Source organism: Hesperophylax consimilis, chromosome 25, assembly GCF_061612785.1.
Source record: "Hesperophylax consimilis isolate HC1 chromosome 25, BYU_Hcon_1.0, whole genome shotgun sequence".
In the NCBI taxonomy this organism is placed as follows: Eukaryota; Metazoa; Arthropoda; class Insecta; order Trichoptera; family Limnephilidae; genus Hesperophylax; species Hesperophylax consimilis.
Window position 1 is genome coordinate 15,835,995 of NC_142860.1, and position 24,954 is coordinate 15,860,948.

The 24,954-nt window shown below is 32.4% G+C and overlaps 2 protein-coding genes across 2 annotated transcripts in view; both read left to right on the plus strand.

Moving 5' to 3' along the window:
* The window catches only part of LOC149411578 (serine/threonine-protein kinase 32A), a 465,118-nt gene that overhangs the window by 105,976 nt on the left and 334,188 nt on the right, over positions 1-24,954 (plus strand). The window lies entirely within an intron of this gene.
* On the plus strand, positions 22,823-23,287 carry LOC149411580 (Golgi-associated plant pathogenesis-related protein 1-like). Its single transcript, XM_089646687.1, has one exon. It carries the CDS (start codon positions 22,823-22,825, stop codon positions 23,285-23,287), a length of 465 nt encoding a protein of 154 aa, XP_089502813.1.

Genomic DNA, 24,954 nt, shown 5'->3' on the forward strand with positions numbered 1-24,954 from the left:
ACCTAATTGCAATTTCAACGTTTTAGACAGTAATTTTAATTCAATACCAGCAACCGCCTGCGAACGAGTAATTCTAGATATGTCTTTACTTTTTAATTAAACCCAATATAACCATGTACGTAATATTAATAATCGTGTTCTTGATCTAGTTTTATCAAATGAAAGCAACGTAATTATAAATGAATCATTAGAGTTTATTCTTCCGATAGACAACCACCATCCCCCACTACCAATACTTATCTCTTGTACTAAAGAAGGCAATCAAAATAATTCAATTCCTACGTATAACTTTAAAAATGCGAACTATCGGGACATAAATGATCGTCTCCACAAAGAAGATTGGTCATTTCTTAAGGAAGGCGATATTAAGCAAAATATTGAATCATTTTATTACTTGCTGGATAAAATTATTATCGATCTCATCCCACTCATTCATTTTAAAGAATCAAAATATCCGAGATGGTTCAATAAAGAACTTGTTCAATTAACTGCCCTTAAAAAAGTTTTACATAAGAAATATAAAGAAGACAGGTCTTTATCAAATTATATTGAATTTAAAAACGTTAGAAAAGATTGTAAAATCTTATCAAAAATGTGCTACAATTCTTTTATTAATAATGTTGAAACTTCAATAAATCATAATGTAAAGTATTTTTGGAACTATGCAAAATCAATGAAAAATAATAACTTAGGTATACCCGCCAACTTGGAATATGCAGGTAAAAAGGCCAAAGACACTCAAAGTATCGCTGACCTTTTTGCTGATTTTTTTAAAAGCGTTTATGAATGTGAGACACCAGTTTCTGCTACTAGTGGTGCTACGTAGTAGTGCTACGAGTGGTGTTCCCCAGGGATCACACTTAGGTCCAATCCTGTTTTTATTATTTGTCAATGATGTATTGTATATTTTCAATGATGTAAATACTGTAAAAACATTATATATGTCACTAGTAAGGAGTCATGTAGAATACAATTCCACGGTTTGGTCCCCAAATTATGAGGTTCATTCACATGCGATTGAAAGAATCCAAAATAAATTTTTAAGATATGTAAATTTCAAAATGGGCATTCCTAGAGAAAACCTAAATTACGATAACTTACTTTGTTCATTAAATTTAATAAAATTATCTGATCGCAGAATTATTTCCGATTTAACCTGTTTGTATAAAATCATTAATTCAATGTTTGATACCCCTGATTTATTATATGTGATCTCTTTTCATACTCCAAGCAGGTCGGTTTCAAGACAGTACCTACCATATTATTGTAGCAATTCTATGTCAACGTCCCAATATCATACTCCTATGCGACGGATTCAACAGCTAGGAAACAAATACTCAGATGTTGTTGATATATTTAGTACATCAATTTCAATATATTATAAGCATACCCTATTGAAGTTTTTTTTTTCATCGAGTAGTGGAATATTTTAATAAAGGTATTTAATTTGATTTGACTAACATATAATAATTTTGTCAACTGAAATAGAAATAAATATTTTGGATTTTTTATATGTTGTGCCTGCATTCTGTGTAGATCAAGTTGAGTGATATTTTGACTTTATATTTATTTTTCTGCAATTGTTTTAATAGTCGTTTCCTGCACTATTTTCATGTATAATTTCGTAAATATTTTTTATATATATGTATGTAAAAGCCTTAACCCTAGATTCATAACCATTCGTCCCACAGACCGCACAAAACGTAAATTTGTTTCTAGTGTCTCGGGTGAAAGAGATAGAATGATGACCTCTCAAGTACCTTCCTAGATCGCTTGTTCATTAGTAACGCGGGTGTGCTTGCCTCGCAGTGAAGTCTTGTGGACAAGTTATAGACCTTTGAACGTCTGAGAGACGAATGTTTATGAATAGTGTAACTTTTGACGAGACTGCAAGTTATTTTGAAAACATTGTTTTTGATGAGTTCTGGTTATACAGAGTAAAAGTAAGTATATGATATTATTCTATATGAGTTATTATTTATAGTTACATCTTATTTTATCGTAAAAAATGTATTATTGTGTGTATTTTACATCAAATCTATTTATTTTATTTTATAATGGATGATCGGCAAATTGATGACTATTTGAATCGTTTATCTGATTCTGGTGATGATGATTTTACCAGTCAGCAAAAGGACGTAAAAATCAGTGATGTCGAAGATCATGTGGAATTAGATGAAATGGTACCGACAGATTCCGACAGTGATAACGACATGGTTACGTAAAAGACACGAAATGCAAACTTTGAAGAGATGCCTAAAAAGGAAAATCGCCGAAGTTTTAGATGAAATGCCTACTATTGCCTCACCTGGTCCAAGTGGTACCCAAAAAAAGGTTTGTGGTTATTGTGATTATAAAAAACGGCATATGACAAGGTTCCAATGCAAGCAATGAAAAAAGTATATGTGTATGGACCATCGCGGTCTCATGTGTGTGGAATGTACCGATGAAATTTAATTTTAACTCGTTTATTATTTTTTTGTTACCTAATTAAACACATTTAAGAGTGCCATACTTAATTTATTTATTTTATTTACAAGTACCCCAAAATTCGTCATTTAAATTTAGTCGTCTGTGAGACGAATGTTTATGAATAATGTTCCTCTTAGATAAGGTTATGAATCTAGGGTTAATAGGCGTGAAATAAATAAATAAATAATGTTTTTGTATAAATTATCTGTTTTTATTTAGCACCTGCAATAATTGTGGAAAATATATTGCAAAACTTATGATGCAAGATATTTCGCAAATTGTTGTGTGTGCGTTCATTGACATGACAGCTAGGTGGGTAGAACGTTGAATATTTTAAAATTTTAACTTTTTAAATACGGATCTAGATATATTGATATAAATATATTTAAATGACGATTAAACGTTGTTTTTAAACAGATAGCAGTACTGAGAATCGTAAAATTTTGCAATACAAGGTTCTAGAATAACAATCACGCCTGATATCAATGTTCAAATATTGTACCTACCTACTTACCTTTGCACTATCTCCCAATGTGTGCTTGAAACAAAAATTTAAGGACATAATTGTTAAATGGATGAAGTTCATTACTTTCATAATTTTACAAAAAAATTTATCATTTAACTGTAATTTCATTTATTTATATAAAATTTTCAGTGTTGTAAATTTTTTTATTTTTTATTTATCATAAAACGTTATTTTTTATTAATTTTATTTTTATGTCTTGCTAGTGAAATTCCGATGAGTTACGAAACTCATTTTAGGACGGGAAGGACTTGCAATACGTAGATGAGACTTAATAGGTACAATTTTACATTGGTATTTTGATACCAAAGTCGTAAGTTTCACATACAAAACAGTACAAAAATAGAAAAAAAGGGAGTTTAACCAGATTAAACCAGGAAAAAAACGAAACAACCAGGGAAAAGCACATATGCACAAAGCAAAGGTAGGATTTTAAAAAAAGGTACTTATTAACTAATACATTGGTAATATTTCGTGACACTGCAAATTAAAGCGATAAATGGTGTTTTTCCTGTGAATAGTGCTGACGCAGAAAGATTTTTTAGTCGCTATAATCAATAATACAATAAATATGTTTCGAGTGGTTTTGCTAATTTAATTTTTTTCCCCTCTTGTCGACTCCCATTCCTTGACGTTATCCTATTTAGCTATAAACGCTATGAAAACGCAAAATAAAGCTATAAAAGCTATTTTTACAATAATTAATGCTACATTTCTTTAAAATTAAAGCTAGGAATGGGTGTCTAGTAATAATAGATTTTGCTCAAGTACAAATATGTGGTATATAAAAGGAGAGAAAATGAAACAAGGTAAAATAAAATATGACAAGAAAAAACATTTTAGTATCGACTGGTTTCACTTAAACCAAGCTTCATCAGAGCAGTTTTTTCTTTAAATAAATATAACATGTTTGCTTCTAACAAATAAATAAATTGATTATAATGTTTTGATGAAACTCGGTTTAAGCAAAACCGGTAGATAGATAAAATAATAAAGTTCGTGGTTAAATAATAACAGCCTTAAAAATAAAAAAAAACACTTCTTAAACGTTAAATGGTGTTTTAGTTGCACTTTGAATAAAGACTGTACAATTTCTATTTCAAATTATTACTAATACAAATATCATGCGCTGCAAAGGAACTGGCAACACCTGATTTTGAATGACGCATGCGCCATGCGCGTGAGTTTCCCGGGACAATGACAATTTTGATTTGTCACTTTTGATGAAGATAAAGTGATTCATATATAGTTTTTGTTCATACTAATAAAGTTCGCGGTTAAATACTAACAGGCTTACTAATAAAAACACTTCTCACCATTAACTGGTGTTTTAGATACACTTAAAAGATTGTACAATTTGTATTTCAAATGATTACTAAAACACATATCTTTAAATAGATAAAAAGAACTGGCAACATCCATTTATAATGACACATGCGCCATGCGCGTGAGTTTCCCGGCAAAATGACAATTTTGATTTATCACTTTTGATGAGTTATTCAAATATAGTTTTTGTCCATATTTACTATTCTAATGATCAATTCACTATCAAATGTGTATAATTCAATATATACATACAATTTTTGTGTTCTTTCGCCAATAATGTCATGTTGTAAATGTAGTTTTATTTTATCGGAAAAAGCGAAGTTGTTTCTGACGAATTTTTCAGTCAACACTTAACACTTCCATAAATTTTTTTTTTTTAATAAATCCAAAATGTCAGATTTTTTGGTTAGTCTTCGATAACTTTTATTATAATCATCAATTGTATGAATAAAAGAAAAAGTGAAATGACAGCTTTCTTGTAAATTTTTTAAGTTAAAGGACTATTTTTTTACAATTCTCCGAAATTTTTCGACGTTTTGATTAAAAAGGTTTGTGGTAAGCTTTTCTCCATTTTTTTCATGTTTTAAATTATAATATTTCATTAACATACACAATATCAAACTATGTACCAAATACAAAAATCTAAAAGTTAATTTTATTTTGTTTCTAAAATTAAAATTTTATTTCGTTGTCTTCTAAATAAAGAATCATGTAGCACCTTTAAAATAAGTGGAAAAATTCTCAAAATGGATAAGAAATTATTATTATTTCAAGTTAATGGACTATTTGTCCGTAAATAAATAAATAAAGTTAATTGAACCCTTTTTAACTGCTAATGTACCTATATATCTTTCCCTGAACTGTTTTGTGTCGATTTCTACATTAGATCTGAATAGCCAGGTACTTCCCCACCTTCCTCTTTCCCTTCCCAACTTACCTTCAGCCTCACAACATCCCCCAATTGGGGATGCCATAGTCTCACTGGCTCTAGACGGGAGCAGTTGGGACTCTTGTGAGGTATTCACTATAAAAAAAAATAAAAATATTGTTAATTTTCACATACACAGTCGTTGATCAATGGAATAATATTTTCACCACGTTTATTAGTAAGACTTTAAGTATTTGTTTTATTTAAAAATAATATTTAAAAATTCAAATTATAAAAAACAGGAGGCTTTATTTTTATTATTAGCGGAATCTTTTTTTAAATTTTTGCTTTTTTTTCGGATTTCATTTTTGGTGTGTTATTTAAATACATTATATATGTTTGTCGTTAGTAATTTCATAACGTTAACTTTCAATAAATTGTCTATAAAACGAGGAAGGCATGGCATGATCAGTAATTTCATAACGATAACTTTCAATAAATTGTCTATAAAACGAGGAAGGCATGGCATGATCAGTAATTTCATAACGATAACTTTCAATAAATTGTCTATAAAACGAGGAAGGCATGGCATGATCAAATCAATCAAATACTTGAGCTGGGTCATGTCAAGAATAAGAATATCAGAAAAAAAGGTTCATAAGAGATGATGCATGAATGCAAATGAAGCGACTAATTATTTCGTTATTTGATAAAAAAAATATTTTTATACAGTTATTCATATACTTAAAAAAGCATTTAGGTCATTGATAAGAGTGATAAAACCTTGTTATATTTCTGCGAAAAAATTCAACCGTAATACAAAAAATAATTTTATCATTCTTTTATGATCTAATTTAATAATAACCCAGTAATACCGTAAACACACATCAATGATTTCATTGATAATTAAAATTTTGTTTAATATCGTGCTTACACACACAAAATATTACACCTTTAAAATTGCTGACTCAACGTCATCAGTCATTGTTTCCTTTAACCCTTTAACTGCGAACAAATTTGCAAAAGAATCGATGCCAGACTTGACGCGAACACAGTACTCAAACGTAATATGCATTGTTTGAATACATAATGTCTCTAACTTTTATTCGACTCAAGAATAGAATCTTTCACAGAACAAAGAACAATACTATAAAAACTTACAAGTGTACAAATTATTACAACAAATGGGTTATTTTTTTTTCATTATTTATGTTTTTTGTGTACAGTTTTTGCGTGCTTCTCGACTACCATAGTAGGCACACACCCATATTATGGTAGTCGAATTTTGTGTATATAACTACTCGTATTTACGAGAAGGACTAGACAAAAGGCGGATTCTCGGTGACTTTTCGAAAGGATAACACCATAGGAAGTATACTTATACAAATTAATAGATAATAATTACTAGAAATGCTATACATGCGGTATGAAAACCGATGTCTAACCGATCGAGATCTTCATATATAATGATGAAACGACTTTTTTACTATAACTTTAAGGACGGTTTGTTTCGGAGAATTTGAACAATTCTTTAAATTTCATTGAAGTTAATTTTCAAGTTCTGTGAGAGATTTTTTCAAGTTCTGTTATTATTTCAGTTTTTTCAAGCAACTAGCCTATAGTAAATTAATAACAGAACTTGAATAGGACTTTCACAGAACCTGAAAATGAAGATTACAATTTGATGAATTGTTCAAATTCTTCGAAACAATCCATCTTTAGTAAACAATGAAAAATACGGAATCCTCCACAATACCAGGTATTCATCAAACAAGGTCAAATCACAATGACATAAAAAATATTCCAGGTTATAAAACCATATTTGGACAAAGAAATTATATTTATTTTGCGACGAAAGTCCACAAGATCCTTCGACCTAATTTAAAGTGAATAGAAAATTTGAATGAATGCAAATCAAGAATAAAAATCTTGCTGAAGGAGATTAATGAAAAAACTCTGAAAAAAACATTAAAAACGACATGGAAAACTAATAAAACAGAAATGAATAACTTTTGACCGCCTCAGGACAGGTCACCCTAGTGAGGAGGACTAAGTAATATAATTTACTATACATGTATTTTGTATGTACAACGTTTAAATGTCTGACACACCCGTAACCCATTTCGTATGTTCGTAATTCTAACGACCTACACATATTTTTATGATTATTTTACTGTAATTATCCCCAACTGCTGCCAGTTGCTCGACTGGAGCCAGTGGGACTATTGCATCCCCAATTGGTTTATGTTGTGAGTGTGAATGTAGCGGAGAGAGGAATGAGATGGGGAAAAAGAAGGTAGAAAAGTACCTGGCTATTTAGATCTGATGATCAAACATGGCCATACCCATTTCAAGCAACGTTTCAATTCTGAAAGCTGGTCTTGCACCAGGGCGAATATTTTCGAGAGTATTTTCCACTTAGGAAAGTACTACGAATATATTATTTATTAATTTTTAATGACTAATTTGTGAAATGACAGAAATTAATCTCACGGAATTTGAGCCCGCTACCTCCCGCTTGTTGGTCGAGAGCCTTACTTTGCTGGGTCTTGAGACCGTCAAAAACAAATAATCTTATATGTGAGGGTCAACCCTATTAAGGAAGTTGAGTCCATTTTTTTAATTTTTTTTTATCAATGTTCGCATTCAAACTTAAATATTTGTATTTTTTTTTTTAAGTCTGTTTTCATAATTAAATTAATTCTCAAAGTTTAAATTTTACTAAGCCCGCCAAAACGAACGGTAAGAGGCGGGGTGTGGGTGTGACGTCATTCAAACTGTGAAATCACGTCCCTTAAACCTTTTGTATGGAAAAATTTTTAATTCTTCAATAAGGAATTCCAGTAATTTTTTTACCAATGTTAACCGTCTATTAGAATTGATGTTATTAAAAAAAAAAGAAAATTGGTTAAGATTTCATAGTTAAATTAATATTTTAAGTTAGAATATTTGCTTCTGCCCGCCCGGCACGGTATTGAAGACGCTATTTGTTGACCGCCGCGCAGAAAAGTAAGACCAAAAGTAAAATAACGGTTTACAGCCCAGTTCACTGTGAGACTTTTCTGCGCGGAGGCCTGAAGTATAATCACATGTAATGTGACATGTATAATAATAAAAACTTCTAAGCGATGCAATAAACAACATATTATTATAAAGCACTATACGAATATGTATCTTTAGAAATCCATTTTATATAATAATAACAACAAATACCTACATAAATATTTGACAATAGATGGGGCTATTTTTTTCACATAGATCCTATTGACAAGGGGGTTTCTCCGGGAATGCAGATGGTTTTCAGCCGTGCCTTATTATATGGTAAACAAAAGATGAAATATTTAAAAGCCATCACCACATTATAATATATATTATAATGAGTAGAGAATAATTATCATGTCATGCGAAATCAATAAATATACCTGCACAAAACTAGTGGTTATGGCGAAATGTCATATGGGTAGATACGCAATGATTATTATACTGTAAAAATGTATTATATTTATCGTAACGTACAAATGAACACAATTAAGAATTTGATATACTTACTTGGAAGCTTTAACTCCACGACCGGCTGTGATTGTGTGGCCCAAAGAAACGTTTGGCCTATACACCTCTCTCATCTAAACCGACCATCTCTCATGTAATAGAAAGAGATGCACCATAGACATTGCGGTGATATACAAGCCACGACACATGTGACGTCATAATTCTTTCGGCCAATCGTGGAGCGTACTCAGTTTAATGCTAATTAATGCCTTTTCAAGAACGTTTAACTAATTCTAAGAATAATAATATAGAAATATTTTTTTTGTTTTTAATTAGTTTTTATTATTCACAATGTACATTTGTTACGTATAAATTTTTTAATAAAATTAGCGACCGGTTTCGACACGTCCGTGTCATTAACTAGCTATTTTAAAACTTTAACTTTAACTTTAACTATAAAAATAAATTAATTGAATCAGGAACGCCAGAGCAACATGTAAAGATGAGGCTTACAAGAATTAAAAGGGATGATCAAGACGTTAAATTCTTTTTTTTTTCGTTTCGTTCTCATTGATTGGTTTGCTTGCTATGACCCGTTTCCTAAAACAAGCGTGATTATGTCTATTAGCAGTGGCACGAACGGGGATAGCAATTATCATTGTGACCGGTCGGTGGCCGAGTTGACATCACGTTTGGGTCCCACCCAGGCGTAGTGTGTTCAATTCCTCGGCTGGCTAAGTCCTCCATCACAACACAAGCAACATTTTCAGCTTACTGTGGTGGTAGTAGGAGACTTTCAAATATTGTCAGGTTATTCGTAACCCGGGAATGTTTGTCTTTCTTTAAAAAAAAAAAATCTCATTTCTGAAAAGATGGGGAAATTTTATATGTCTAAAGTTATCAACCAGAACTTTGAAAACCTACACTTTAAACGTAATGATGCGATAGTTTTTCTTGCGGCGGTAACTAGCAGTGTAAAAAAATTAAGGCGTGACCATGGCAATAGATCCATTAATGCTATTCCATCGTATGTATATTGCCAAAAAGTCTGAAAATGAACTGAAAGAATATTTCCAATATGAAATCTCTCCTGTCCCATTGTCTCTTTTCTCAGAAGAAGGCATGCGCAAAAGAACGAAGTCCATATTTTACTCATCATTCAACCCTCTACCAAATAATACAGAACTAGGAAGTAGTAAAATACACGTAATTGATGGAGAATATTTACTGCGCAAAGTTGTATGGGGTCGTGCTCAACCCTTTTCAGTGATTTTCCAGCAATATGTCAGGTGTGTACAAAATCATTATGGATCCAATGCAGTAGTGGACTTCGATGGATACCCAGATTTTATAGAAAAGAAAAGCACTAAATGGGTGGAAGAGTTACAAGTCCTGTTGAAGTTTTGTTTTTCGGAAGCATGCATCCACATCCACAAGAGGAAAAGTTTCTGGGAAATGAAAAGAACAATATTCGTTTTATTTCCCTGCTCAAAACCTCATTTGCACGATCCCACATAACGACAGTACAAGCTGAAGAGGATGCTGACGTTTTTATAGTAACCACAGAAAACTCGTTGTCATCTCAACATGATGCAGTCGTTGAATAATTTATTTATTTATTTATTTATTTATTTATTTTAGGAACATTAACAGTCTTAGTAATATAATATACATAAGAGAATAACAAAAAACAGACCAATTATTAATGTTCACAGATATATATAGAAACATAAAACTAACCTGCAAACGATAAACCTATAATATGCCTACCATAAACAGCAATAAATAAAAGTGATTTTAACTATACTTAAATAGACTTGGGTTGGAACGGGAAAGGGGAGGAGAGGGATGAGGAAAAGTTGCCACGCAGGTAATATTAAAATATTAGGTACAATCATTTTAACAGTGGTTAATATGAGTTAGAATGTGATACAATGAAATTCTGTAGTGATAGTAACTAGCAGTGAATATGTCAGCACGAGTGTCTATATTTGCAAATTTATTATTATAGTAGTTACATGTCCTTTGCATAAATTCATTTTGGTTGGAATTGGTATTGCATCTATCAATGTAGAAAAGGGTATTTTGTCTGCTGTATCGAATTGGCGCATGGAAATTTATTTTGTTCAGCAACTCCGGGCAGTCAACTTTAGAGTTAATAATTTTATACAAGAGCATCTGATCAGCGACAATCCTCCTGTTGAGTAGTTTCGTGATTCGAAAATGTTTCTCGATTTCGTCGTAAGAGTTGTATATGTTAAATGATTTAAAATTGAGGAATTTGAGAAATCGTTCCTGAACTCTTTCTAACCTGTTAACATAAACAATATAGCGCGGGTTCCAAACCGGTGAACAGTACTCCAGGTGAGGACGAACATGTGAATTGTAGAGAGTCAGATATGTCTTAGTATTTTTGAAAAATTTGCATGTTCTCAGTACAAAACCTAGACTTTTTGATGCTTTGGTGACAATGTTATCAACGTGTTTATCAAAGGTAAGTTTAGAGTCCAAGAAAACCCCGAGATCACGCACATAGTCTTTATTTGTTAAAATCGATCCAGAAATGGTGTAATCATGCAGTATTTTCACACGGTTACGTGTGAATGTGACTTTGCAACATTTAGAAATATTGATAAAAAGCTTATTTCTGAGACAGTAATCCGTCAGTCGATCAAGATCTGCTTGTAAACGCGCAGAACAGTCCGGGGAGCTTATAGGAAGGTATATCTTCATATCGTCAGCAAATAGTAAAATTTGAGCGTTGTGAAAACATGTCGTAATATCATTAATATAGATAGAGAAAAGCAAAGGACCCAAAATGGACCCCTGAGGCACACCGGAAGTAATGATTTTCCAGACCGAGGAAAATCCACCCACTGTCACATAATCGCATAATTGTTGGTCAGGATATTGACCTGCTGGTACGACTCACAGCTCTCTCACCTCTCAACGTATATTACCAAAAAGTTGGTAAAGGTAAATCACCTAACGCGTTGTACTCGAACAAATGTTTTAAACACATTGAAGTAGTTGAAAACATTTTATTCCTTCATTTTATTCTGTCAAAGCAAACACAATTTTTTTTAATTCTTCTCAAGAACCACTCAGTGAATGAACTTGTTCGTGTATTTCAAAATCCAAAAGCAAACCAGAAGCAATCACTTTGGCTGCCCAACAATTATTTGCACTTTTATATGGCGGCAATGAGAAATCAAATTTAAGATACATCATTTTTGTCAAAGGAGTAAAAAAGAACAAATTCAATTTATCCAGGCTTCAAGAACATACTTGCAAGTGCAGACTTGGCTTGGTGACGATAAAGATCCAACTGAATGGGGGTGGAAAAAGGATGCTGTTGGGTTACTAACTTCAGTATCAATGTTGAAGGAAGCTGCACCTCAGGCCTTGCTGAACTTTATATCATGTCAATGCAAAAAAGGTTGCAATGGAAAGTGCACCTACAGACAGTCGGGTTTGAAATGCTCCATACTCTGCATTCAATAAGAATCTCAATAATTGTTAATTTTACGAAAATGCCATTTTTTATCTTTTTTATATACCTTATCATCTTAATTAGATTAATAATCTTAAATTTATTTTGTGATTACGTTGATGGGTATGTCAGACCTAGCTGCGAGTATAAATGGAGTGGCTTGGCCTATTTCAGTGGTCTCCCCATTGGAAATGTATGGCGACCGATAAAACTAGGTCTGATACAGGCATGACGATTGTTATCAACTTATATGATATTACAACAATAATTGTTACAGAAAAATAAAATCAAGAAATGCCAAGTTGAAAACACTTTACCTTTGTTTCAATTTTAGGCCTGCTTTTGTTGGATTAGAGATGGATATGCAATAGAGATAAAAAAACATAAATCATATACCTATTTCTTTTATGAAATTTTATTTTCTACAAAATTAGTATCAAAAAATTTATACTAAAACGAAACGAGGTATTTACAAAAAACCAAACCTAGTCGGGCGAAAAAAATGTTTTTTCAAAAATATACGCACCTTTACGACTTTCTACCTTGGTACCTATTAGAGATATAAGAAATTTAATATAACAAAAGTTGTCGTTAATTTTGTTTTCTACTATACTTGTTAAGTGATTTTAGCCAAAATTTGCATTGGAAGTGAGATATTTGTGAAAAAAATGGATTTTGATGCGATTTCAGCCGGTTTTTTCAAAATGGCGAGCGCAGGTGCGCCAAGGTCGGAAACTCAGATTTTACATCAGGGGACCAGTTTATAAAACATTAAAAAAAAATTGGGACTGCCGAAATAATTATGATTGCGAATCGCTAATTGCACTGGACTACTAAATTTTCAACGTCACTTATGGATAGTTTAACAAGTATCTTTTATATTCAAGTATAATCATATTCCTGCTCTCCATTAAATATTTATTCACCAATATATTAAGGAGAAGGCCGCAAAATAGTAAAACTACCCTCATGAAGTTTTATACGTAAACAAACTTCAAATTTGTCTTCTCGGTTTTATATTGGTACATAACCGTTTGGTGGAAAAACAAAATAAATGTTGTTAAACTATGGTGAGAACATTTTTTACTAGTCATTAATAATTTTAAATTACGCAGAGTTGATTAAAGTTGGCAATAAATATGATTGAAATTGAGCGTTTTCGATAATCGTCATCTATTCTAAGGTTTGTTATAACCATAGTTAATCCTAAAATACTGTTTGACTCAGGGCGTGGTAATCAAAGTTTACTATCATTGTGTTATCTCTACGAGTATTTCCGGAGTACATAATACGGTGTGTTATATAGTTTAAAGATATCGCCATTTTGATAACGCTTTACAATTATTGCTATCTTCTCATTTTAACTATCGTGTTACAGTTGAAATTTCCTGAACAAGGTAGTAGTAGTTTATAAAATCTACATGCAAATAATTCAGAACCAAAAAAATTTGCCGCCATGCGTCGGAATATCCCAAAATTGATCTCGTTAAATTTGAAAACTTTTTTCCTCTATAAGCAACAAAGGCAAAATTTAACATCAATTTCCTTTCTGCTGAGCAAATTGATTCAAGTATTAAAAACAAGAGATAATTGAAACAGAATCGTGGTAATCTATTGACGCGATGTTTGACGCGAGGTTCCGCAAAATTAATAAAAATATCTTAAAAATAAACACATATTCTTAAATTTCTTAAGATTGGCATTGAAAATAATCTAGAATGCTCTAAAATCTTTCAAAGTTAAGTAAGCATTACATTAACTTCATACAGGAGGCCCTGAAGAAAATAATTTCCCCATTAAAGATCGGTATTGTAGGAGGGAGGAAACACAGAGACTGGCAAATCGTTCCACAGCCAAACTGTTGAACTCATGAACGAGTTGTACAAGCGACCCGTTTTCATGTGACAAATGACAACCGTGTACATATGTTAGGCGCGCGTTCGGCGTGTTTCCTGATTATGCACCGGTGCCGAAGGGATCAATGATGCTAGTTCCTCGGAGCATCTTCCATTGTGTTACCGGTAGAACAAGGACAGCATACCTACCTGACACCCGTGCTCCAAAGATTGCAATCCTCCTGTTAAGATAAGGAAAAGTTGGTAGTCTCAAGTACACGAGAATGCGGGTAGTCAGTAATAAGTCAGTTTGTTGTCAAGTACTCGGTATCAACCCAGTCAAAGGCCTTGGAAATGTTCAGTGCAACCGTTTGGGTCTCACCGTAATGTTCCAGGCACCACCCCCAAACACGCGTCACATACGTGAAATTATCGCCGCTTTGACGGTGATCTTAATATTTTTATTCAGAGCCTTCAGAGATATTTTGAAAAGCTTCTTCGAAATTGGAGCTATTTCTGCAGCGCACTTCTGCAATACCAGGGCAGATATTCCGTCAGACCCGCTAGTTACTAAAAGTTACTATGACTAACATCGAGGCCCCGTAAATATCCCGTATCCCGATGCCGGACCCTCAGCTTTTTCGTACAGCACTCCATTCATCGAGGGTCGAGAACCAGCCTGGCTCTGCTGCCATGCGTGCAGGCAGCCAGTTTTATGCTGATCTGCAGATCGTGCTGGAATTTCGACCTATTTATGGTCATTTTTGTTGTTTGTTTTTGGGGTGTTATGCCGTGTTGCGCTAACTCCTTCTTTAGCCGACATTTCGGACAGCGTTGCAGTGTCCATCATCAGGGCAGATCCGGTAGATCCGAAGATGTGATCACACATCTGCCCTGATGATGGACACTGCAACGCTGTCCGAAACGTCGGCTAAAGAAGGAGTTAGCGCAACACGGCAAAACACCCCAAAAACAAACAACAAAAATGCTTTTGGCCGTGAAAATCTAAAAACTTACCTATTTATGGTCATCTTGCTTTCCTTTGCCATTTTGTTATAACTTGATCAATTTTCCTTTGTTCGAGATGTGTTGTAGACTCGGTAAGCGGCGTTTTTTCGTCGAACTGCTTCGGATCATTGTTAACTGAACCACGTCTTTTAGCCCACACCAGTTTCTTTAACAGAAGATTGAATGAAGCCATCCATATGCACATTTGGAGGAATCCGGTAGGATCTGAAGTCTGAAAACAGACAACTTACCACGGAAAAGTATTAAAATGTGCCCGCAGACTAAACGAATCTGCTGGCCTATAGTGCTCTTCTTTTGTCTTCAGCATCTCATTTGGTGGTCTGAAGTAAACAGGGATTAATGACGTTACCAGGCAGTATTTGGACGATTTTAAAGGCTCTCTGACCTCAATTCTGTATCCGTGTAGCACAGTAGTATGAAATAGGTCTAACAGATTGGAGCGGTGAGACTGGACATCAAGAATCCCTGTAGGCTTCTGAACCATTTGCTCTAATCCGTGGCAAAATGCAAAGGATTTGCCTGTCGTCCAGTTGGGTCTGTAGATCCAGAGAACTTCAAACATGGTTCGTTATGAACATCGAAGTCCCCCAGAACCATAACGTCGGCATATGGGTAGCGGGGCAAGAGATCGTCAATAGTATCGCTCAGATGTTTGACTTGCTCGGATTTGTCTGATTCGCTGGGGTTTGGAGAGCGTTATAGACACGAGTAGAGTCTTACCGTTTTTACGTCAAATCTGATATTTTCCAGATTCAGTTGACGTCAGCTCGGCTATGGAGTCATACACCGCCCCCGTGTTGGAACTTTCCAACAAGGGTGCGAAGGCTTCCAGAGGCTCGGCTATCTTTTGTCTACGACATGTCATTGAAATTGTTTGAACCATCCAAGAAAAAATATTCGTTTTTTTTTTTAAATTAATTTCCAATTTAAAAATAAATTTACTTAGGGCACAGGACTTACAGGACACGACCACAATATATAATACTTCTATAGTCTTTTCTTTTTTAGTGACAGATTGTTTTTTAAACGGTAAGCATCATTTATAACTACTGAATGGATTTGTAATATTTGAGATAAAAACATTCGGTTTTGGAAATGTTCGCATAATGTTGAATAATTTTGCTTATTTTTTTTGGGTTTTGTCAATATTGAATGATAAAAAAATACTGCCTTTTTATTTGGATAGACGTTTTTGATAACCATAAAAACACCATATTTTCAAAGCAAACATTAATTAGTAATTTACTTAGGTCACGTGTTCAAAGATACATAATTGGAGGAGATCGCACAGTTAGAGCTAACCCAAACAACACTCAAAAATTTGTGTTTACTAGTGGTAATGTATTTTATTATTATATCTTTGCCAAAGGTCACTGAGAAACACCATTATGTCCTGTTTACGCGTGCTTATTATTATTATTGCTCGATAACATGGGGCAATTGTGTTGCTGCTCTTGAATGGTACCGACAAAATCACTTTATGTTTCAAGGTATTCGCTGCGAATAACTCAATTAATAACTGTGCTTAGAACGGATTCGGTAGTTTTAGTAAGAGCGTTGGTTGCTCCGTGTAAACCGAACAACAAACTAATCCGTTCGAACATTCAATTATAAAAATTAAGTGGAATAAAGTTTTTTATTTGTTTTATTATAATATATTCAATTATCGATAGTTTTTTCTTTGTTTATTTCATTTCTAGTTTTTCAGTGTGCTATTTTCAATATTCGAAAATTTGCTTTTTTATACATCACTTAAATTTTCATCTATTAATTTTTAATTTGATACAAAAACGTTACATATTTCAAAATATTATTTGACAATGTGAGCCTCCTGGGTGCTTCACAGGCTCTTATTTTACAACGCAATAAATAAAAATAAATAATATGGACTAGTAAATATAAATACAAAAAAAACTGAGGTTAATTAAAATACAAAAAAAAAACAAATACCAAAAAACGGCAAATATTATACTGCATATTATCTTCATATGTTTGTTCTATTTTTTACGGTATAAAATATATTTATAATATAACTTTGGTTTTCTTAATCCAAATTTTAGTTTTTTTTATTTTGTTTTCCTCACTTTTTGTATAGAGTGAAAGACTGTTGAATGCTTTAATTGCCTGTATTTGCCATGTCTTTGTCCAAAGATTGTGTTTACCATCGGAGTTCTTATATTTTCTTATCTAACTGGTCTATTAATTCTGTTTTATATTTGTTCAAATTTATTTTGTCTAAAATTAAGCTTAGGTACTTATATGAAATAGAATATTTATGGTCGAATTACAAGCTAGAAATATACTGTTTGCAAGCAATTCATCTGATTGAGTTTCTCTGAAGATCTTCAGGCGATCTCCGATTGGGATATCTAAGAATCATACGATAAAATGTAATCGTCATCCAGAAGGCCAAATACCTACAAAACTCTTGTCACATCTTATATATTGCTATAATAACAGAACGTCATACATTGTCAAGCAATTATTATCAAAAAAAACGATACAAATATGTACGCCCATCATAAAGATAGCAGATTTCAAATAGAAAATACCTTGAAATAATTACAACCATTTCATAAAAATGAAATATGGCTTTCATTATGTAGGTTTACTATTCAACATACCTTATAAGTACTCTCAAGCATTAGAATGATAAGGAAACCTAATCAAATCTTGCCAACATAATGATTAACATTAATTTCTTAGCATCTGTAGTGCTTTATCAGAGCTAAAGCATAATATTCGTAATCATTCAATTCGGTATGTTGTATGTAAGATATTATATATCTATACCAGCTGACCCGGCTAACGTTGTTCTATCATATAAATTATTTATATTGAGTATTTCGGTTGTTAAATAAAAAATAACGTATGTATTGTAAGTGTGTGGGGATGGGATCTATGGCAGAAAGATGAATGGAGCACTGAAAACGATTACCGCCGATAAAAACAAAAAAACACCAACCATTCATTTTCTCAATTCAATTTGTTTCACTAGAGTAACGGACATTATCATTGTTCGATCTTTTAAAACTTAAATTAAAAGTAAAAAAAAATCAATATATTTTTTATCATTAAGTAGGAAAATGAAATAAAGAAAATAAATATTAATTTCGAATAGCAATTTTTTTTATTATCAATATAAAGTTTTTTTACAGGTTTTTTTTTCGATGTCTGTCTCACTAGGATAAACCTGTGTCAAGACAGACGTATTTGATACATGAATTAATGTTTACATATTTTTTGATACATAAAATATTTCATTACATTAAATGACATTGTGAAAAAGATACAAAATAATAAATAATAATAATAAATGATAAATTTGTTAATCAGCATCTAGTTGGAGTACATACTTATGTAGGGATTTTTATAAAATTTTTGATCATGGATCTGTCTTGGCTGATGATCCAAGACTTGATGTCTGTTTTGTATTTCAAAAAAAATTCGTTCAGTCTAATGGCTAGTGGGAGAGCATTATATAGCCTTGTTGCAAAATATCTAAAATTTCTCTGGCCAAAAGTTTTTTTAGCGAAAGGGATTTGTAAAAAATTATGTCCAATATTTTTTGTCAGTCCGTCTTTAGCTAACACAAATAATAAGCCCGATGGTTAGCCCACGCGAGAACATGCCAATCATAATTTTCCATGTGAAAAACATGGCGTGCCGAAATTTAATAAAAAAAATTTAAAAAATGATTTCGTTCAGCTCGTTCCTCTTAAGATTGAGATTTGCTCAATTGCGACATGCTCACACGCACATTTTTGGTATATTGTTGGATTTTATGTCTGTTCTTTCTGCTCTACTATTTTGCATGTTTGTTGCTTTATTCGTTCGACGGCCCAAAATGGGCCCCCTTGCGTCTTGCTGGCATTGTTCATTGTAATACACGCACACAAATAGATAAATTAATATAATTCGTACAAAATTATGCTGGCACTGCGCTGTGATACATAACAAATGCTAAATAAAATGTCAAAATGTCGCGACGCTTCTCGTGAATGACTTGCGCATATGTGGATGAACATTCGATGAGGCGAACTCAGCGCCATCTGTTATTCAACAACGTAAATAATTTCGTTCCGTTTGAAATATGAACAACGGTTAGATTTTTTCATACAAAAATACTAAAATCACAACTAAAAAATGAGGATGAAAATTTGGGGTTGTAGATATTTTTTAAAACTAAATAATAAAAAAATACAAAAATTATTTTGCCAAAAAAAGCAAAAAAAATCTGGATAGAGACACCCTAATCACCTAACGGTATGAAATAAACTTAAGAACCTATTATCATACCTAACAGATATACATTTGACGGCCGGCATAGTCCAGTGGTAACGCATTGGACTGCCATTCCGAAGGTCGCGGGTTCGAACCCGGCATGCGCAAATAAATTTTATTTGATTAATTTGTGTTATTTCACAATTAATTAATTAAAATAATATATAGTATATTTGCGGCACGTTCCAGAGTGGAAGATACTTCCAGTATCGCCCTGGTGTAAGACCACCATTCAGAATTGAAACGTTGCTCCAAATGGCTTTAGCCGTGTTTAGTGACTAGATCTGAATAGCCAGGTACTTCCCCACCTTCCTCTTTCCCTTCCCCACTTACCTTCAGCCTCACAACATCCCCCAATTAGGGATGCCATAGTCTCACTGGCTCCAGACGGGAGCAGTTGGGACTCTTGTGAGGTATTCACTATAAAAAAAAAAAAAATAAAAAAAAAAATAAAAAAAAATTCATAAAAATCGGTTGAGCCGTTTCGGAGGAGTGCGACCACAAACATGTGTGACATGAGATTTTTATATATAACTATATTTTGCTCGTACATATTTGTACATACAATAGAGTTGTAGACTCTAAGTACTACACTGGTGGAAGCCCACCAATCTAAATGGAAATGTCTGAATCCACGTTTAATGACAAGATCTGAATAACCCGGTCGTTCCCCATTATCCCCTTCCCCACCTCCTTCTCCACTACTTCCTTCAGCCTCACGATGGCCACGGCCCTATTTTATTTTCTTATGTGAACACAAATTTATGAAACAAATTTTACTTACGCACGCCGGGATTCGAACCCGCAACCTGCGGATCGCTTGTCGATAGCATTATCCCTCAACTACGGAGGCTGACAAAACCTGATCTCATAACAGTCTCCAATTCGAAATGCCACAGTTTACTAACTCTGAGTAGTTAGACAGTCCGTAATTACACTACAAATGTGAGTGTAAACGTATTAGTAAGTGTATATGATTGTCAATGAAACGAGCAATAAGTTCTATGACAAAGTTGTGTAGTGTATATCCTTTCTGCGTTCCACAGCGGCAAAATAGCATATGTTTAGAGAGTAAATTTATTGAACAATTATTCAGGTTATTGATTTTTTAAATTATCATTAGTTAAATCTCACAATGCTCTCATTTTTTTTAATTTTATATACGTTAACCCCGTAAAGAGGATAATAATTTCCATCGGAGCCTATTTGAAATACACAGAAAACATTGCAAACTAGTGTTGAAAGTACTGTACTAACATTCATTTTTTATGTTTATCTGGGATAGTTGCTTAATAATCCATTATTATCATATCACACTATACTATTAATTAAGTTATCTTTATAGATTTAGTACGAGCATTTTAGACTTTTATCTTTAAAAAATAGATAACACAATATTTGGCTATGATTAATAGGATTATATTCTAAGTACTGCTTACGTTTTTTTGTTATTAAATCAACACTTGTGGATAATAAATGTTTTAGATTAAATTTACTCGTTGAATTAGAATTATCCAAAAATCGTAGTACCCACCTACTCGCAACATAATATTTTTATTTTATTTATGTTACTGCTTACATGATCGCCCCTGTCTCTCATATCTAAACCCTGTTGAGCAGCGTTGTGAAGCGGGCTTAGGTAGGGGCTGTACGGCTGTAAGGGATTTATTAATACGGGACTTGAAGACACCGGAAAAGGATGAAAAAGGAAAAATAGATTTCGGTATTTCGTTCCACATACGAACCGACTTACACAAAAAACCGATTTGAGGAAACAACCCTTTCTAGTGTAACCCATCTAGCCGACAGCAACTGTAAAAGGGTGTTCCGTTCGTGTCCGCGTATGGGCATTTTTGAACAGTGGATCAGTTTTCCAGACTGTATGATAGTTGAACCCAGCCTGTCCAATTGCAATTCGAATAAAATATTTCCAACGTCCTACCCACCTAGCTGTCATGACAAAGAATGCACAAAAAACATTTTTCGACATATCTTGCACCAAAAAGTTTTGCGACATATTTTCCCTTGTACATAAAAATCTATTTTTGGCATTAGTGAAATGTTTTTTGTCTCGATTAATAATTATTTTAACACCCATCTGAAAAAAAAAATGCATAAAGTTAGTTTGTATTGTAAAAAAAAATTTATTTAAAATTATTAATAGGGCACGAGGGAAATTTTAATAATTTATAGTTTTGTGCATTTACTAAGTGGCCTTTTTACATAAGTACTAAAAAATAAATTACATAAATTCATGTTCTGTCCTGCTCATTTAAATTCAAATATTAACAAAAAATATTTCTCTTATTTTAAAACTGTTTATAAAATATCAATTTTCAAAAAATCGTAAATATACCACCAAAAGTTTTTGATCTGTTATAGATACCTATGAAAAAAAAATACATTTCAACCCACACCTATTTATAATAATTTATCATTAAATTACGACGAAGCGTCAATTTACTTTGAAATTGATGAATGGAATTAAAACAAAGGTATTAAAAAATTATTTTGTGTTAAAACAGAATGTAAAATTTGAACTTAAATTGATTTAAATAAAAAATAATTATTCAATGATTTATTTAATAATATTCATTTTTTCTATACCCAAAACGTATTAAAAAATCGCATTCTCAATTCCTGTTCATTATCAAATATACATGATACGGAATCAGTAGAGGGAAAATATAGTAAACTGAATGTTGAGATCCGAAAAGAATGTCAAACTGGTGTTAGCGTGATGAACAAGATTAAGAGAGGGACGTTTAGATGGTTTTAACATGTATGTACGCAGAACATTGTGCAAGGACGAAATTTAATATGACATGTAAAAGTGGGTGATTGGAGGAGTTAAAGTCATACAATCAATAATCACGCGATCTAAAAACTCAAGTTGGGGCGTGTCGAAAATAGTCACAATATATGTATGAAAGTGAATGAAGCAAATAACTTAATACAGTGTTTTGTTCTGTTTCATCCAATCTATCATTTTTTACAGACCGACAAACATTACGAATCCTTGATTGTGAATAAACTGATAATATTTTAATTTCTCCTACTTCCATCATTATTAACGGATTTTTTTCTGTAAAATGTTGGGGGACTTAGCTAACAAAGGATTAAACCAGCAACCTCAATGTCTTTGAACTCAACCGATAATGAATCGGTACCCGTTACCCGTCATATAATCCCCAGTAACACTTTTAACAATAGCACAATTAAGATTAACACGTTAGTCACATGAGGTGTGACTAACTTATTTTTCTAAAAATATCTAAATCGCAGATTATCAATACGTCCGATCGACTCATATCCTGATAAAATCTTATCTTCTGTAGTTCGTATTACGCCTCTTCTATATAAAATAACGTTCAAAAATTTTCAGCCATTGTCATATCGGCTTCACGCTAATCCAATAGTTTACAAAGTTTTTGGTCCCTAAACTGTTTGGGTTTCTGCTGTTTCAGTTATTTTCTTAAAGTTTGAAGTTTTATTAATAAATAATGAGTTTCTCAGAATTTGAAACAAAGTGTTTGGAAGCACATAACAAATACAGAGAATTACACGGCGTGCCGAAGCTTGTCTTAAGCAAAAAAATATGTGCGTTTAGCAAAAATTGGGCGAAAACCCTTGTAGCTAAGGGTGCGATGGTACATAGTACAGGCTCAGGATATGGAGAGAACATTTACTACTGCTGGTCTTCGAACGTTAACCACGTCGTCGAGGGAAAAACTCCAGTAGACAGCTGGTATTCTGAAATCAAAAGCTTCAGGTTTGGAACTGAGAGTGTCAACTACATGGTCACGGGACATTTCACTCAGGTAGTTTGGAAGGGAAGCCAGGAGTTGGGTGTGGGAATCGCGAGAAGCAAGAGTGGCAAAGTGTTTATTGTGTGCAACTACAGTCCCCCTGGAAATTATCAAGGACGGTATGTCGCAAATGTTCCAATGCCGAAACAACGCGTTTAGTCATCATCAAGTAGATGAACGTTTAGCAATGTCAATAAAGTAGCCATTTGATTTTTGTTTGTTGTATTTTTTATCTATTGTAATTAAATTTTTACTATTTCTTCTTATATTTCAAAATTATCTGTAATCTTAAAGTTTTACTACCTACATCTTAAAACCCTCTGCAAATTAAATTGAAAAAAAAAAACATTTTTATAAATTATTACGACTAAAAGCAACAAAATATGAGTAAAAAGTAGACCATTTTGTATCCTCGAATTAAACAGTTACAGATTTTTTATGTCTACGATTGTATTTTATTTTATTATGTTTTGTATTCTGAAGAAGCGACTTTTAAATTACTAAAGTCATTATAAATTACAATTTTTTGTTCTGTTGGCAACATTTATTTTTTTCAAAATTAAATAGTTTAATGTTGTTGACTTTACTCGTAATTAATATAAATTACATAATAAACTTTATATAAAGCTTCAATTTTGACTGCGTTGTCTGTGCGTTTGAACAGTTTTGACAACTACATAATTAATTTAATACAAACTTTTGCGAATATTTATATTCCTAAATATAGCTTCATTAAATGCTTGGGTTTTGTTTACAGCCATATTTCTTAGTTCATTTACTATATATAGATTTATTATGTTTGATACTTTTTATACACCAATAAATAAATTATGAAGATATCTGATTATGTTTTACTATTTCTTATTTTCACTACTTTCAGCCTCACACCATAAATTAATTTTAAATTTCCATAGTCCTACTAGCCCCGGCCAGCAGGAATCTTCTACGGTATTCTCAAATAAAGGTATTTACCTATTATTACATATACATATTATGTACATATTATACATAATATGAGTTATCTATGCATGATAAAGTTTAGTACTATCCGTTTCTATATTCTATCTTGTTCTCAACAGGAATGTTCGATTTCAACACAGAAACACGCCGAAAAATATGTTTAGGCACAATTGCGCTTGTTCAATACCTTTTGCTTATTTTGCGGGTGCGCGGTGAAAATAATGACATTGAATTGTCTAATAATGCACTCATTAGAAAGGAAAGAGTGGAAAATGCCACAGAATTGCCTATATCCGCTTCTTGCTTCTCAATGCATCTTCTTTTAACAGGAATGCTCAAATTAAAAACATTAGAAGCACGCCGAAAAATATTTTTAGACATACATTTTTCTTTCTTTATTCAGTGTTTTTATCGGTTTTTACAGTTTTAAGGTGTGTTAAAACCACCAAGCTAGGCACATGCCCGTGTTATGGTGGTTGATTAAATATACAGTACAAAAAAATAATAAATCAAGTATTAAATAAAAAGAAATTAAAATAACATAAAAAGTATAAAATTTTAAAAAAAAATAAAGAGGATATAGTTTAAGATAGTGTGTGAAATACATTAAAATAATTTGAAAGAATATATCAAAAGATTGAAATATAATAGTACATTTAAAAATGTATAGAATATAAGGCATAAAGTAAATTTTTTTTTCTCGTTTAAATTCTTTACTTTTTATTTTATGTCTTATATTCTATAATTTTTTAAATATTCTATTATATTTCAATATTTTAATATATTCTTTCATATTATTTTAATGTATTTCACATACTATCTTAAACTGTATACTCTTTATTTTCTTTTAAATGGTATACTTTTTA

Excerpts from the sequence above, each read along its gene's own strand:
- LOC149411580 (XM_089646687.1), top strand. The coding sequence starts at position 22,823 with ATGAGTTTCTCAGAATTTGAAACAAAGTGTTTGGAAGCACATAACAAA.